Source organism: Carcharodon carcharias, chromosome 11 (genome assembly GCF_017639515.1).
Source record: "Carcharodon carcharias isolate sCarCar2 chromosome 11, sCarCar2.pri, whole genome shotgun sequence".
In the NCBI taxonomy this organism is placed as follows: domain Eukaryota; kingdom Metazoa; phylum Chordata; class Chondrichthyes; order Lamniformes; family Lamnidae; genus Carcharodon; species Carcharodon carcharias.
In genome coordinates this window covers 34,452,630-34,466,034 of record NC_054477.1, presented here as the reverse complement: position 1 = coordinate 34,466,034, position 13,405 = coordinate 34,452,630, and the positions used below count along the sequence as shown (strand labels likewise).

General features: G+C 39.0%; 2 protein-coding genes across 4 annotated transcripts in view; one reads left to right on the top strand and one right to left on the bottom strand.

Moving 5' to 3' along the window:
- Positions 1–1,334: 1,334 nt before the first annotated feature.
- On the bottom strand, positions 1,335–8,148 carry alg11 (ALG11 alpha-1,2-mannosyltransferase). 3 transcript variants are annotated; one of them, XM_041199898.1, is made up of 5 exons: positions 8,039–8,148; positions 7,741–7,897; positions 5,732–5,965; positions 3,045–3,973; positions 1,335–1,776 (listed from the first exon to the last, which is right to left on the bottom strand). In XM_041199898.1, exons 2-5 carry the CDS (start codon positions 7,797–7,799, stop codon positions 1,508–1,510), a joined length of 1,491 nt encoding a protein of 496 aa, XP_041055832.1. In that variant the 5' UTR covers positions 7,800–7,897; positions 8,039–8,148; the 3' UTR covers positions 1,335–1,507. The 3 variants fall into 3 exon arrangements, with proteins under 3 accessions (XP_041055832.1, XP_041055833.1, XP_041055830.1); XM_041199899.1 differs by having other exon boundaries at positions 7,741–7,866; positions 8,039–8,116; XM_041199896.1 differs by having other exon boundaries at positions 7,741–8,116.
- A 1,832-nt stretch (positions 8,149–9,980) lies between these two features.
- LOC121284434 (copper-transporting ATPase 2-like) overlaps positions 9,981–13,405 on the top strand; it is a 144,545-nt gene continuing 141,120 nt past the window's right edge. Inside the window, exon 1 of the mRNA XM_041199895.1 lies at positions 9,981–10,052. Within this exon, the coding sequence (XP_041055829.1) occupies positions 9,996–10,052 (57 nt within the window). The 5' untranslated portion in view covers positions 9,981–9,995. The remainder of the gene's footprint in view (positions 10,053–13,405) is intronic.

The following is a 13,405-nucleotide window of genomic DNA, read 5'->3' as shown; positions in this document are numbered from 1 at the left end:
ACATCTGTGATAGGACTAGTTCCTCTGGGTTATTGCCAGCCACCCACTCTGATTTTGAAAATGGGTAAGGGTCATTGGTATCTGTGTCCTCAGCTTTCAGTTATTCCTCTAAGCAGCTGATAAAGCACACTAGTGGACATACCCTGGTACCTCACCTGACCCGATCAGGTGAGGGCATCATAAGCTTCATCTGTTGGTGCCCCCTATCTACAAGTGCATGAAGTCTGGAACGAAGGATGAGACAGATGATTACGGCAAGAGGACATGGTTCTGAAGGCAGACACCAGCAAGATGTGTGACACATTCAGGGCACTCTCCCAATGAAGTAGACTTGTGGCCAGTCACCTCAGAAAAGATTGGGACCTTACCGCGTACCATCCCATAGTTAGCAATGAAACCTAGTTGCAAAAATGCTATTGCTCACAGTAATAGTAACTGACCCCCTCCAAACCTTGATAAGAGGAAGGAACCTGAAGAAGAGATTATGCCATGTTCAAAAACACCTGTTTTAAATAAACTGAATGTCTTGAACTGTTTATGAAGGATTTAATGTGGGCTGGATCAGCAGGTCTAACGGATTAATAAATTTAATTTACCTTACAAATTACAGGAAAACAGCTAATCATAATCTTTTGATATATATTAGATTATGAAGATATGTATCTTCAGAATTCAGACTTGTCCTATTGCTGCTTCTGCAACTATTGTGCCTGAACCCATTGCCATGAGTAGTTCTAATTTAATGTTTTCCTTAAAATATTGTTAAAAGACAGTTTTGAACATTTTTATACCTTTGATATTTACTGTTGTTAGTCCCTTGTGACCCATACTGGAATACACATGTGCAGACATGATGAGGCCTGAATCAGATCTAGCTACTTTATAGCTAAACATATTATTATTATTTTTGGAAACATCCAGAATAGTGTGTGTATTACTGGTTGTGTTTTCCTTCATTATACTCCACGATTGACTTAGTGGCAGCAAATGAAGGTAAATGGGTTGGAAAGGCCTACTGCTACATCATTGTTCCTGCCTTCTCTCTCCCCAATCAGTGTAATGATACATTACAGCAGTCTGCAGGAGAACTCAGCATCTACTGTTCATCTTCATCTGACAAACAATAACACTGCCTGGAGGATTAATGTACTATATAACTATTATACTTCAATATTCTAGAAGCGATTAATGTCTTTTTCATTTACACATCCTGACACATAGATGTGTTGTTAATGTTGCTAATATTTTAAGTGTTTGGAGTTCTGCAAATAAACATAAACATAGGATTTTCATATCTCCTTTTCCCTATATACAAAATAGGAAGGAAGTATAGGTTTGCTTTAGAAGTCTTTATAAGAGAGTTTCAATACAGCCATTGTAAGCCTTTTCAAATATATGCAAATCATGGCATTACAGTGCATTGTATCTCTCTCCTCCCTCCCCCTAAGGGGAGGGGAATCTGTTTCCATTTATTTACATTGTTCAATAATTAGAACATCATCTTATGTTAAAAAAATAGTTCCACAGCAGATATGAAAGATGTTTCAAACTCCTGGTCGGAGAATCTGCTCACAGACTGACGAGCATTCTTCCTAATCTCCAGTCTCTTTTCAGGTGACAGTGACAGAATGGTATTCACAGCATCAGCATAACTTTCTTCGCTGTCTGCCAGGAAACCCGTCTCAACTCCATCATGTGGTACTACTATATCTAGCTTAGGCCCTCCTGAATTATGGGCCAAAATGACAGTTCCTGCTGCCATGCATTCAACCACCCCTACAAAAAAAAAGTGCAGAATGATTAAATAGACATGTTCAATAATACAGACCATGCACTGGTCCTGAATTATAAGTCACAATAGTTACCATGGCAGAAAATATTCTAGAGGTTGAACTAAATATGAGGTTGAAGTGCAATAAAATTATTTCACCAATAAAAAAACCCTTTTTTTAAAGCTTATTGGGAGCCCTATTTAAATTGACCACTTTAGTTCTAACAACCATTCTGTAGTACCAGCACCAGTAAACAGCTCATTGTGAAATGACAATTTGAAAATTCAAAATAATTGTGTATTGGGCCAGTACAGCTGTAAGTTCTCTCTTGACTGCCCTATCTTGTCAATGAAGGTTCCAGGTTCCCTCTGCACACAAGCTGAATGGTGTGCCACTAAATTCTGCTTGGTTACAGGTTTATAACAGTGAGTTCCCAACCATAGTCAGGCAGTTTGTGAATAAAAAGGCACCAAAACATGATTCATGTTGCAAGTCTCTGAAGCTGAGACTCTGGTTGAGGTCCAATTCTCGATTCATTCATTATTTACTACTTGCCTCAATTTTCCTTCACTCAACTGAAATTTCAACCTCATTTCTGACCAAATCTCATCTTTCCTCTCAGTTATTGAATGGGTCACTCAGGCTTTGTTGGGTTATAGCAATAAATCCTTAAAAAAATTGAAAGCCCTGTTGCCACACCTCAAAGCACCTCTTCATAAAAAGATTCCAATGGCAGCAAAAACAGTCTTTGTTTCTTGTTCCTACTGAGTGAAAAATGCATAAGGAGTGAACTAATACCCGACTCTAAGCAGAAGCCTCCTTAATTAGCAGAAACTCAACCTGGTAACAGAAACCAGATACTGAATTTGTTTTGGGAATTCATCGCTTGCTAACCTTCCAAATTGAGCCCAAACAATTTGAGCAGAGAGCAGGAGAGCCAATTGCCATGAAACATGGAAGGGAAAGCTGATGATTGTTTGCTATTATGGCAGATGAGACCATAACATCCAGCAAGGGACCATGCTAATTTGCTCTAACTCGGAACATTTTCTAAACATAATGCAACCCAAGAATCATAGCTATAATTAGAAGTTCTCTCGAGAAGACTGTGTCTGTTTAGAGCTATCGAGTTGTATTATACTATTTTTTTTCTCTCAACTTGTATGTAAGGTTCTTAAAAATGGCCTATAAACCAAAATAATCCAGCTACGATCACTTTTGAAATATAGTCAATATTAAAACAAAATATACACGATTTTATAGCATTCTCACCTATACCAAAATGTTCATTCCACATGGTGTGCAGTCCAATAGTGGCTTCAGCTAGAAGTTTTTTAAGTTCTTCAAATGAAATGTTAATCTTAAACTCAACGTTTTCTGCAACTCCCAGATTCTCGCACAGTTCTTTTAGGCGAGATACTCGCTCTTCATCATCTGCGTTACGGCAACCTCCAATCAATATTAGCTTCACAGCTGACTGCTGAGCACTCTTCATCTGAAGGAACTGATAGAAAGCTTTGATTTGTAGAGAATGGTCCTTTTCTGGCCGAAACTGGCCAATTGAAACAATGGAATGTTCTGTCTTTTTGCTATCATCTTCTAATGGAATATCCAAGAATGTCTGTACATCACAGGGTGGGCAGACAACGTGGGTTCTGTCACCAGCTTTCCAAAGAGCAAGGATATGATTCAGAGTCCATGTGGAATTTACCATTATAACATCACTGCAAGAACCAACCAATCCATACATCCAAGCAAAGATGTAATAGTATACAAGTTTGAGATTGCTCAGTGTAGGATTTGTTGATATAAAAGCTGCATTATTAAACCGTGGATTCCTGTCCCTCACCACAGAGAGCATGTCTGTACTAATAGTAGGATAATGAACATAGCACCCCACTTGGCAGCCTCCCAAGTACTTGAAGAGAGGAAGTGTGTATGCATAGCCCATGGAATCTATAAAGATATCAGGAACACACTTCATCAGGGCCTCCCATCCAAGCAAAACAGACCCCAGGCTTTGACCTAGCAGAGTGAAATATGGATAGAGCTTAGCTTCAACAAGGTATCGTTTTTCAAGGAAAATGAACTGAACAGGTTGAAGAAGTTTGATATTAAACCGCCTGTAAGCCCCATCAAGAATTTCTTGATCTGTGGCATCTTGATCTCCAGTATAAATTATAACTATAACATCTTCATACCTGTGAATTTCACAAATACATAACTTTTAGAACAGGTCAGTCATTGATTTTGATATTATAAGTGCTGTGGGAAATGTTTTACAGGATACTTAACAGTTCTGATATACAGAAGGAAGCAATAACAGTACTGATGTGATGCAATAGGAATTTCATCAGGCATTTTAAATTTGTCTGAATATTAATTTAAAAAATGGCAAAACTTGATTTATATTTATGCAAATATTTGACATAATATAAACCTCCAGCATGGGCTACATTGTAGAAATGTTTACACAATAACTTGCATTTATACAGCACTTTAACATAAGAAAATGTCCCAAGGCATTACATGGGAGTATAATCAGAAATAAATGAACAAGAAGACGTTAGAAGAGCTTTGGTCAAAGAGGAGAGTATTAAAGACTTTCTTAAAGGAGAGGTTGATGGGAGGAATTGCATAGCTTAGGGTCTAGGCACCTGGAGGAAGTGGGGGGCTTAGAGGGGGCAAGAGTTTCAGGAATGCAGAACCCTCCCAGGGTTGTAGTGCTGGAAGATGTCACTGAGAAGGAGGGGGGCGGCTGTGGAGATATTTGAACACAAAGACAAGAATTTGGAATTTGCGGAATTGCTGGGTCGTGAACATTTTGTTTTCTTTCATTCTTCAATGGGATGTGATTGTCGCTGGCTAGTCCAGCATTATTGGCCATCCCTAGTTGTCTTTGGTGTGGTGGTGGTGAGCTGCCTTCGTGAACCATTGCAGTCCACGCAGCGTGAGTATACCCACAGTGCCGCTGGGAAGGGAGTTCCAGGATTTTGATCCAGTGACAGTTAAGGAATGGTGATATAGTTCCAAGTCAGGATGGTGTGTGGCTTGGAGGGGATCTTCCAGGTGATGGTATTCCATGTATCTGCTACCCTTGTCCTTTTAGGTGGTAGAGGTTGCAGTTTGGAAGGTGCAGTCTTGGTGAGTTGCTGCAGTGCAACTTATATGTGGCACACACTGCTGCCACTGTGTATCAGTGGTGGAGGAAGTGAATGTTTAAGTGGTGGGTGGGAAGCCGATCAAGCAGGCTGCTTTGCTTTGAATGGCGTCGAGCTGCTGCTCCAACAAAACTGCAGAATTTATCAGGCAATTGGAGAGCATTCCAAGACATTCCTGACTTGTGTCTTGTAGATGGTGGACAGGCTTTGGAGAGTCAGGAGGTGAGTTACTCTCCACAGAATTTCTAGCCTCTGAACTGATCTTGCAGGCACAATGTTTATATAGCTGGTCAAGTTCAGTTTCTGGTCAATGGTAACCCCCAGGATGTCCATAGTGGGGGTTCCTTTCTTCATGGAATATGGGTTTCGTTGGCTAGGTCAGCATTTATTGCCCATCCCTAATTGTCCAAGAGAAAGTGGTGGTGAGCTGCCTTCTTGAAGCACAGCAAGTCCATGGAAATGGCATTGAATGTTAAGAGAAAATAGTTAGATTCTCTTTTGTTGGAGATGGTCAGTGCCTGGCACTTGTGAAGCACTAATGTTACTTTACATTTATTAGCCCAAGCCTGGATGTTGTCCAGGTCTTGCTGCATTTGGACATGGACTGCTTCAGTATCTGAGGAGTTGCAAATGATATTGAACATTGCGCAATGTTCAGTACCATTCACAACTCCTTAGATACTGAAGCAGTGCACTTTGTATTCTATATATTTAAAATTATACCATAGCCATAATGTCCTTTGGATACAAATAACTAAAAATGTCAGCTAGACTCCAAATGAAGAATTTGCGACTTACCTCTTCTGCATAGCTCTTATTGCACACCATAAAACCCTTTCTCCTCCACCCCCAGCATTACAGTATGGGTGAAAGAATGCCACCACTGGTGGCATCTTGCCATCTTTTCTTGGGCTTTGTGTTAGTTTTTTCTTTGGACAGATCCAGAATCGAATATACAGTAAAACAACCACGAGGATAAACGATAAGCCAGCGGTTACAAAAAGCATAGGAATGATCAACGAAAACATAAACCTAGCAGAAAGAACAACAGGTTATGAACAGCTAATTGTTATATGAATGAATTTCATATAAGCAAATACATATCATATATTACAAATTGATTTTTCAGCCACAACTTCTTGGAAGCTTTTCTTTTGATCACAATCCTAAATTGCATATGTGCTCAGATAAATGCTGCTCTGCAGCCTGCCAAATCAAAGCGCCCAGAAATACGCTGGGTTGGCTGGACCTCTTTTTTTTTCCCCCCATACTCTCACCCGTAAGAATTGGCTCTCAAGCCCCACAATGTAATGGAAACAACATGGACCACTGTGCTATGTCCTGCAATCTGTCCAAAGCATATACAAACCTGGGACAGTTAATCTTTTCACACACATTACATATGTAATATATTTATACAAGCAGACTTACCTATAATACTGAGCTAATTCAGAATAAGGGAGCATGCTGATTCATTTTAACTGAAAACAAACAGATAGCTAGCATGCAGAAAGGTTACCACCCTATGTTGATTATTGATAAAATAGAGCAAAGCAAAAAATGTTGCACAACATCGAAAGTGTGGGAGGGTAATTTAACTTTTGCTGATGGCATGAAACGAGGTGGTATCGAATCAGCCATTCTTTTTTCCTTTCATCAAGGTCGATGAATGGGATACATAATAGGTGGCTGATATCATCCAATTATCACCTTTCTGAAAAGCGGCCTTTAGCCATTTAGGCCATAAGAAACAGGGAATCTTATTTCCAGGACAAATTGCACAATCTGAAACTTTGCAATGTGATTACATGGAATGCTTCTCTCAAGGCTGTCAATATTGGGGGTAATGTTAGAAGCAATGTCTTTGTGCTGGCAAAAGTGACATGGATTATGAGCAAATAGGACAATGTGAGCAAAATTTAAAATTTAAATTCTAAATATCAATCCAGTACAAAATTAAATCAAAATTCATGAGATGTGGCAGATGTATTCTTTTTGATTATGAAGTTCACGTCTAACATTTAGAACTATCAACATCAGAGGTATGTTAATGACACAAAGATGAAAGAGTGGAAATCCATTTCAATAAACAGAGAGCTCTGCGAGCAGAAGAATGATCAGTAAATCAAGTAAGAAATTGCTCAATAACCTTGTGTAATCTTAAGAAATTTATTTAATGTTATAGAAATCTTTTGAAGAAAGCTCCCATAGTAGCTTGCTTGTTTAAAAAACAAGGTTGGGTCTCATCACCCACATGCAAACGAACGGTCTGAGAAAAGATTAAAATCAGGCTTTTGAGAGGGAATATAAACACTTCTGACAGGAGTGATCCATGCTGGGTTCGACCTTCTTCAGACAGAGGAAGAGCAGCAAAGAGCTTCTTAACACTTCGCTTAGAGAGCAGAAGGCTGCTGCCACCAGCTACAGAAACCAACACTCACTCCGCAACATCTGTCCGGTCCTCCTCCGGGACCGGTAAACCATTCTCACCCGTCACGGGGTCGTATGATTTTCCTATTTATTTAGCTTATGCATCATTTTCAAACTGTCGCTTCTTAATAAACTACTTCGAAATTACTTATGAGCTCGATCTCCTTTCTGAGAAATCTGTGACTCCCGGATCAAGATCTTGCAGTCTACATCAAAACAAGGAGTAGAAAGACCCATTCCCTAAAATACCGCAACTTGCCCACTTTATAGTGTCAAAGTGCTTTTTCAGCGCTTTTAATGGTCTCTAATATCCTAATCTAATTTTATTGCTCCGATTTATCATTACCCCCAATGAAAACAAGCAGCACTTTACTCACCTCAGAAACTCGCAAACACACCAGCCACTGGCGGCCATCTTAGTAGTACTGACCTTCATCCCGGAAGCGATTGCTCTCGCACTTACCAGTCGCTAAATATAATTTTTCTTTTAAAACGAGCCCTCCCTGGAATATATGCACCTTCGTATGAATTCTACTACAATTAAAAATATATATATATATAAAAATCAGTTTCTAAAACGGAAGTAAAAAAAGTTAAGCTGTCGCCAAGCAACCGATGTTTGATAAAAACAAAAAAACTGCGGATGCTGGAAATCCAAAACAAAAACAGAATTACCTGGAAAAACTCAGCAGGTCTGGCAGCATCGGACTCGAAACGTCAACCGATGTTTGAAACGTTCATCGCCGGCTGCGGACCGGATGACGTCATGCGCAGGGCAGCGTGCTGAGCGCGATGACGCCACAGGCTGGCTGGGTTCTGGCGTGAGTTGGGCTGCCCGGGGTTGATGTGGGTGAGTGACAGGGGACTGGAACTATGCGCTGCGCCGGTGCAGTCCTGGGACTTGCTCCATTCCAGCTGCCTTATTATGAATAAATATGAAAACCTGGTTTACTGTCTTATTTTGCAAAGTTTTTTTAAAACTAAAAAGTTTAGGGCAGTCGGGTTGTATTGTTTTTACAAAGTTAAATCCCTTACCTCTGGGCAACTAAGTCTAAAATTATTGGGTGCAGCCTTTGTATGTGACTAGGTATTCTTTTGTTGTTTATGTATTGTGGGAATGTTTTCTCTTAGGTAGGCATTTCGTCTGGAGGAACAGTGCTTTCTATTAAAATATGCACACGTATTGAGTGGAAAAATATTCTTTTTTTACTTAAAGGGGCACATGTATCCGTGGAAAAAGTGTTTGGCAAATTAATTCCGTGATGGAGAGAAGTTGGCTGGTGTTTTTACACACAGGCAGAATTTGATATGCATATTAACCTGTTTTAGACCATGCCACCCTTGCCTTTGGGAATTCTTTGTTCACAGTTTCATGAAGTTCATGCCTCTTTAAAAACTCTCGTAATGGTCTTGGAGTGAAGTTAGTATGTTATAAACAATAACAGCTTGTATTTATATAACAGGAGGGAGTGGGGGGAATGTCCGGCCTGTGGGTCAGGCCGGCTATTGCTCAATTTCATCCGGCCCTCAGCAAGATTTCTGAAAATATAGACCTATGACAGTAGAGCCTTCAAAATAGCATTCATCATCATCTTTACAAATTTGCTTTGGATAAAAGTGTCAAGTAAATTACTATAATAATATTTGACAATATAATATTCAAATTCACCCATCGCATTAAAACAGCGGGTGAGTTGAACTTTTCTGTATTCTCTCAAAAAAACTAAATTAAGTTGATTTTTATGTGTGGCCCGTGACTTATTTTGTCTGTGTGAATGGCCCGTGGTAATGAAAAGGTTCCCCACCCCTTGATGCAAAACACAAGAATGTTATCAAACAATTCAACTCTTAGCCACTTAAGGAAGTATGTGGTGATTTTAAAAGTGTCATAAAGGAGAGAGAGAGATTTAGAGAAATGGCCAATTCTGATAACTGAGTTATGAAAATACTAATCAAACTAATTACATCAGTTGAGATACTGTTAAAATTATGCATTTAATTTTATGAAAGTCTCTCAAAGTAATTTTTGGGGAGATAATAGTGAAAACAATTGCAGGAAATTCACGGTATATATGACATAGCAGTTTTCTCTTCAGTAAACTTAAAATCCATTGTAAGGATTTTCCTGTGACTTAAAATAACGTTTTAAATAGTTGATTTTTTTTCTTTGTTATTTTACATTTAATAACATATTGCCTTTGTGCCAGATCTGCAGTTGCTATGATACTATCTGTAATTTGAGTTGGAGCGGAGGATGGTCTAAGTAATTGGTCGCTTTGCCTGTGATATCAGGGAAGAAAATTATATAGTTGCTGCATTTCAACATTCAGAAACCTTTTGGCAATTAACTATATCTTTCAAACCAATAAGGAGCAACGAATGTCCAGCATTGTGTTTATATTTTGAAGCATGCTTGAAATTTCAAATAAACAGTTTTTGGTTTCAAAGCTACATTGTATCATCATAGCATTGTTGCCTGCATAAGTGATTTTGTGTCATATTTCGCAATGTAAATGGATTAGGAAAAGGCAAGCCAGATACAAAGAGATCAGGAAACTTTGGCAAGGTCGGCTCATGATAAACAACTCTCATTTAAACTGAACAAATGCAGAGCAATGAGATACAAATAGAGATGCAAACTAGCTGTTGGTCAAAGCGTACACGGAATAAGATGGATCTAAGAATATTGGTGAGTTGTTTGCTGAAATCAACTGCAGTGTGTGGGGACAGTATGGAAAGCTAACTAAATTTTATATATAAAATCAGACATAGAGAATGAGTTTAATAGGTGTTTATGGAATCTGGTCTCTTGTGAATTCCCCATCCCTTTAACACCACCATTGGTTCTTTGCCTTTGGCCGTGTAAGCCCCATACTTTGAAATTCCCTCCATAAATTCCTTGGCCACCTCCTCCTTTAAAGCCCTCCTTAAAAGCCACCTTTTTTTATCAAGATTTTGACAACCTCCTAATATCCTTTCCATCAGTGTCCATTTTTGCGTCATACACTTTTGTGAAGCAGTTTGCATTAAAGGTGCTATGTAAATGCACATTGTTGTGTAAAGACACAACTAAAGAACTGTATACACTCCAGGTTGCTACATTACAGCAAGGTACCAAGCATTGGAGCCAGTGCAGAAGGAGTGACCATACTGCTAAGCTAATATAAGGCAACAGATTTGTGAGAAGTTGAAAAGCTGTTTATTCCAGAGAATAGAAGACTCCAGGGAGAAATTGTTCAAGATTATTCAGGAAATCAATGCGTGACAATAATTTGTTCAACATGCCAAATGCTTAATCTTTAGTCTTAAACATTGAAGGGAAACTTTAGATTTAGCAACTTTATACTGAGAGTGGGGAATGTGGCGACTGGACCACTTAAGCAATTAGTGATCACAGCTTGACTGGAAAATGTAAGGAAGAATTCATTAGAGGGAGTGGGAAATTTAGGCACCTTAGTTGAATGGACCGCCCAGATGGATATATAATCTTTTACAGTCTTGTACATTCGGATGTAACATTTAGCACTCAGAACTGAAATGCCTACCTAGGTTATGTGCTTAAACCTAGAATTGGATTAGCTCCTTGACAGTGAGGCACAGTGAGATGCCAGCTGAATTAACATCACAGATGCATGAAGAGTTTCGCACTGTGGCATCCCACTATTTAGTTTACGCTAAAGTTTATACTTGCCATGCCACTTAACTGCTAGATGGTAAGTGACATGGCAAGAGCATGCCATTTATTGAAATTTAAATTAAAAACAAAAATCAACAAATGGCCAGCATTTTATGGGAATAATGACAGCAAAACTCAGCATTTTCTGTCATTACTCCTCTAAAACTAACAGCAGCTACTGGAGTCCACACATATGTAGTTAAGTGTGGAAATCTAAGGTTGCTGTCAGTAATTCTATGCTTCCTCATAGGGTGAGCTGTTGAAAGACCTCGGACTGCAATAAATTAGAAATCACTGAACTGATGAAAATTGTCCTTTTTTTTGCTAGTATCTCAATGTCTAAGCCCTTGAAAAAGTTGCATCTTTCGAACAAGGTGTACCTGGGTTTTTAATGGGGTACAGTTCATGATTACTTTTGAAAAACCTTGTGGCCCTGAAAAACTGTTTTATATTTGTGGAATGTCAAATTTCCCCATTTAAAAAATTTACAATTTATCATGCTTTTTTAAAGACTATTTGACACTCCAGCTTCAACCTTCATCCCATTGTATGTCCGAATCATTTATTACGCTCCCTGTAACATTGTATTAAAAAAATGAAGGATAATTGGTGCATTTTACTTCCTGCAAATATTGTAGATGCTGAAAATCTGAAATAAAAACATAAACTGCTGGAAATGCTCAGCAAGTCAGACAGTATCTGTGGAGTGAGACACAGCTAACATTTCAGGCTAATGACTCTTCATCAGAACAATTACTCCTAATGAAGGGTAATTGACCTGAAACTTTAACTCAGTTTCTCTCCTGAGATGCTGCCTGATCTGCTGAGTATTTCCAGCATTTTCTGTTTTTTTCATTTTGTTTTACTTCCTGGTTTACTGTCTGTTAGAATACATTAATGTGATTGATTGCTCACCCTGCTTAATGACATCACTGTTGCTGGATACCTGGTGATCCTCCTGACGACAACACATTCAAACTCATGCTGAGAAAGGGAAATTTCATGACACTTGGGTCGTTGGATCTTGGAAGGCAGTTTTCTTCAAGGCTGATGGCCAGTGTCAATTGCTTCGCTGCTGATTGCAAATATAGTTTAACATTTAAATTTTGTTCACAAGGCACAGGTGATACATGATTAAATGTTGCTTCACCCTTAGTGCTCTTTCTGATGTAGTGTGTGCCAAGAAGCACAGCAGAATTCACTTAATGAGCAATTTAACATTTATTGAGCACTTTGAAATGCAAAATAAATTGAATAAGCAAGAAAAGTGCTCAGAGTAAATATTGGGCACTGTAAATCAACAGCAACACCTCTGGCAAAAATATATACAGTGTGAATTTCAATGGGGGTTCTCCTCATCCATCTTATCCATTGGAGAAAGAGCTATGGGAATGCTGGAAAGATGACACATCACAGTTTCTGCCTATTTACACAATTTTCCTGCACTTTATCGTTGGCTATTATGCCAGGCAAGCAGGAGAAATCTTGTGGAAGTTTTATCTCCCCATAATTTCTTTATAACGCTAATAAAACACTGGCACGTGGCTGTTTTTAAACTAAAATAATCCAGTTAATGCTGAAAAAAACATAATCGTTATTTTTTCTCAAATATTTACAGCTCTGCTCTGAGTCACTGACTCTTGCAAGTTACAAATGGCCATGGAATGTAAGTGTCTTGCCAAATGGTTTTTCTCCATTTAGCACAGTACTTCCCAAACTATTTTCCAATATGTCCCCATTTTAACACTTGAAAATCAGCATGACCACAAACTCTTAACCTGTACTTTATTGCGGTTTTGTTTTTGTTGAGTATCCCTCGTCCATAAATCCAAAAACCAAACACATTCAAAAGCTGCACTTTTTTTTTTAAACTTCATTGACCTTTAGTGTGGGAAGTCTGGCTGAAGCCGACACAAACCTCCCCAAATGCACCCGGCCTTTATTATTCAGTGGTACATCTTACTTTTCTAGCCATTTTATTTACATTACACAATAGCTAGATTCGGCTTAGGCTACTGTAATGTAAGTAGGTCTAGGCCTATACGCGATATCCGAAAATGGAAAATACCTGAAACCCAAAGCGCAATCAGTCCCAAGGGTTTCAGATATTCGACCTGTAACATAGTATCATTCAGTATATAATTAATAACGTTCGCGCTGTCATTGTCAGCTGGCCCTCAATTCGAGGATGACATCTACTCAGCCATGAGTTTTTGCCATGAGTCTTAATGTGACTGACCAGGTCGATTCCCGACCTGCACATGTTTGGGCACGTGAGGTAGGACGTCCCGTGAGGTAGTGGGATCCGGAGTGCAGGATTTACTCCCTTTTCCTTCTCTGTCGCTGCCCCGCTTCATCATTAAGAT

Coding starts and splice junctions, on each gene's coding strand:
- alg11 (XM_041199898.1), bottom strand. CDS start 7,799: ATGAAGGTCAGTACTACTAAGATGGCCGCCAGTGGCTGGTGTGTTTGC. Junction 3,974..5,731: donor ATAAGAGCTATGCAGAAGAG/GTAAGTCGCAAA, acceptor TGAAATTCACAG/GTATGAAGATGTTATAGTTA. Junction 1,777..3,044: donor GAATGAACATTTTGGTATAG/GTGAGAATGCTA, acceptor TTTTTTTTGTAG/GGGTGGTTGAATGCATGGCA.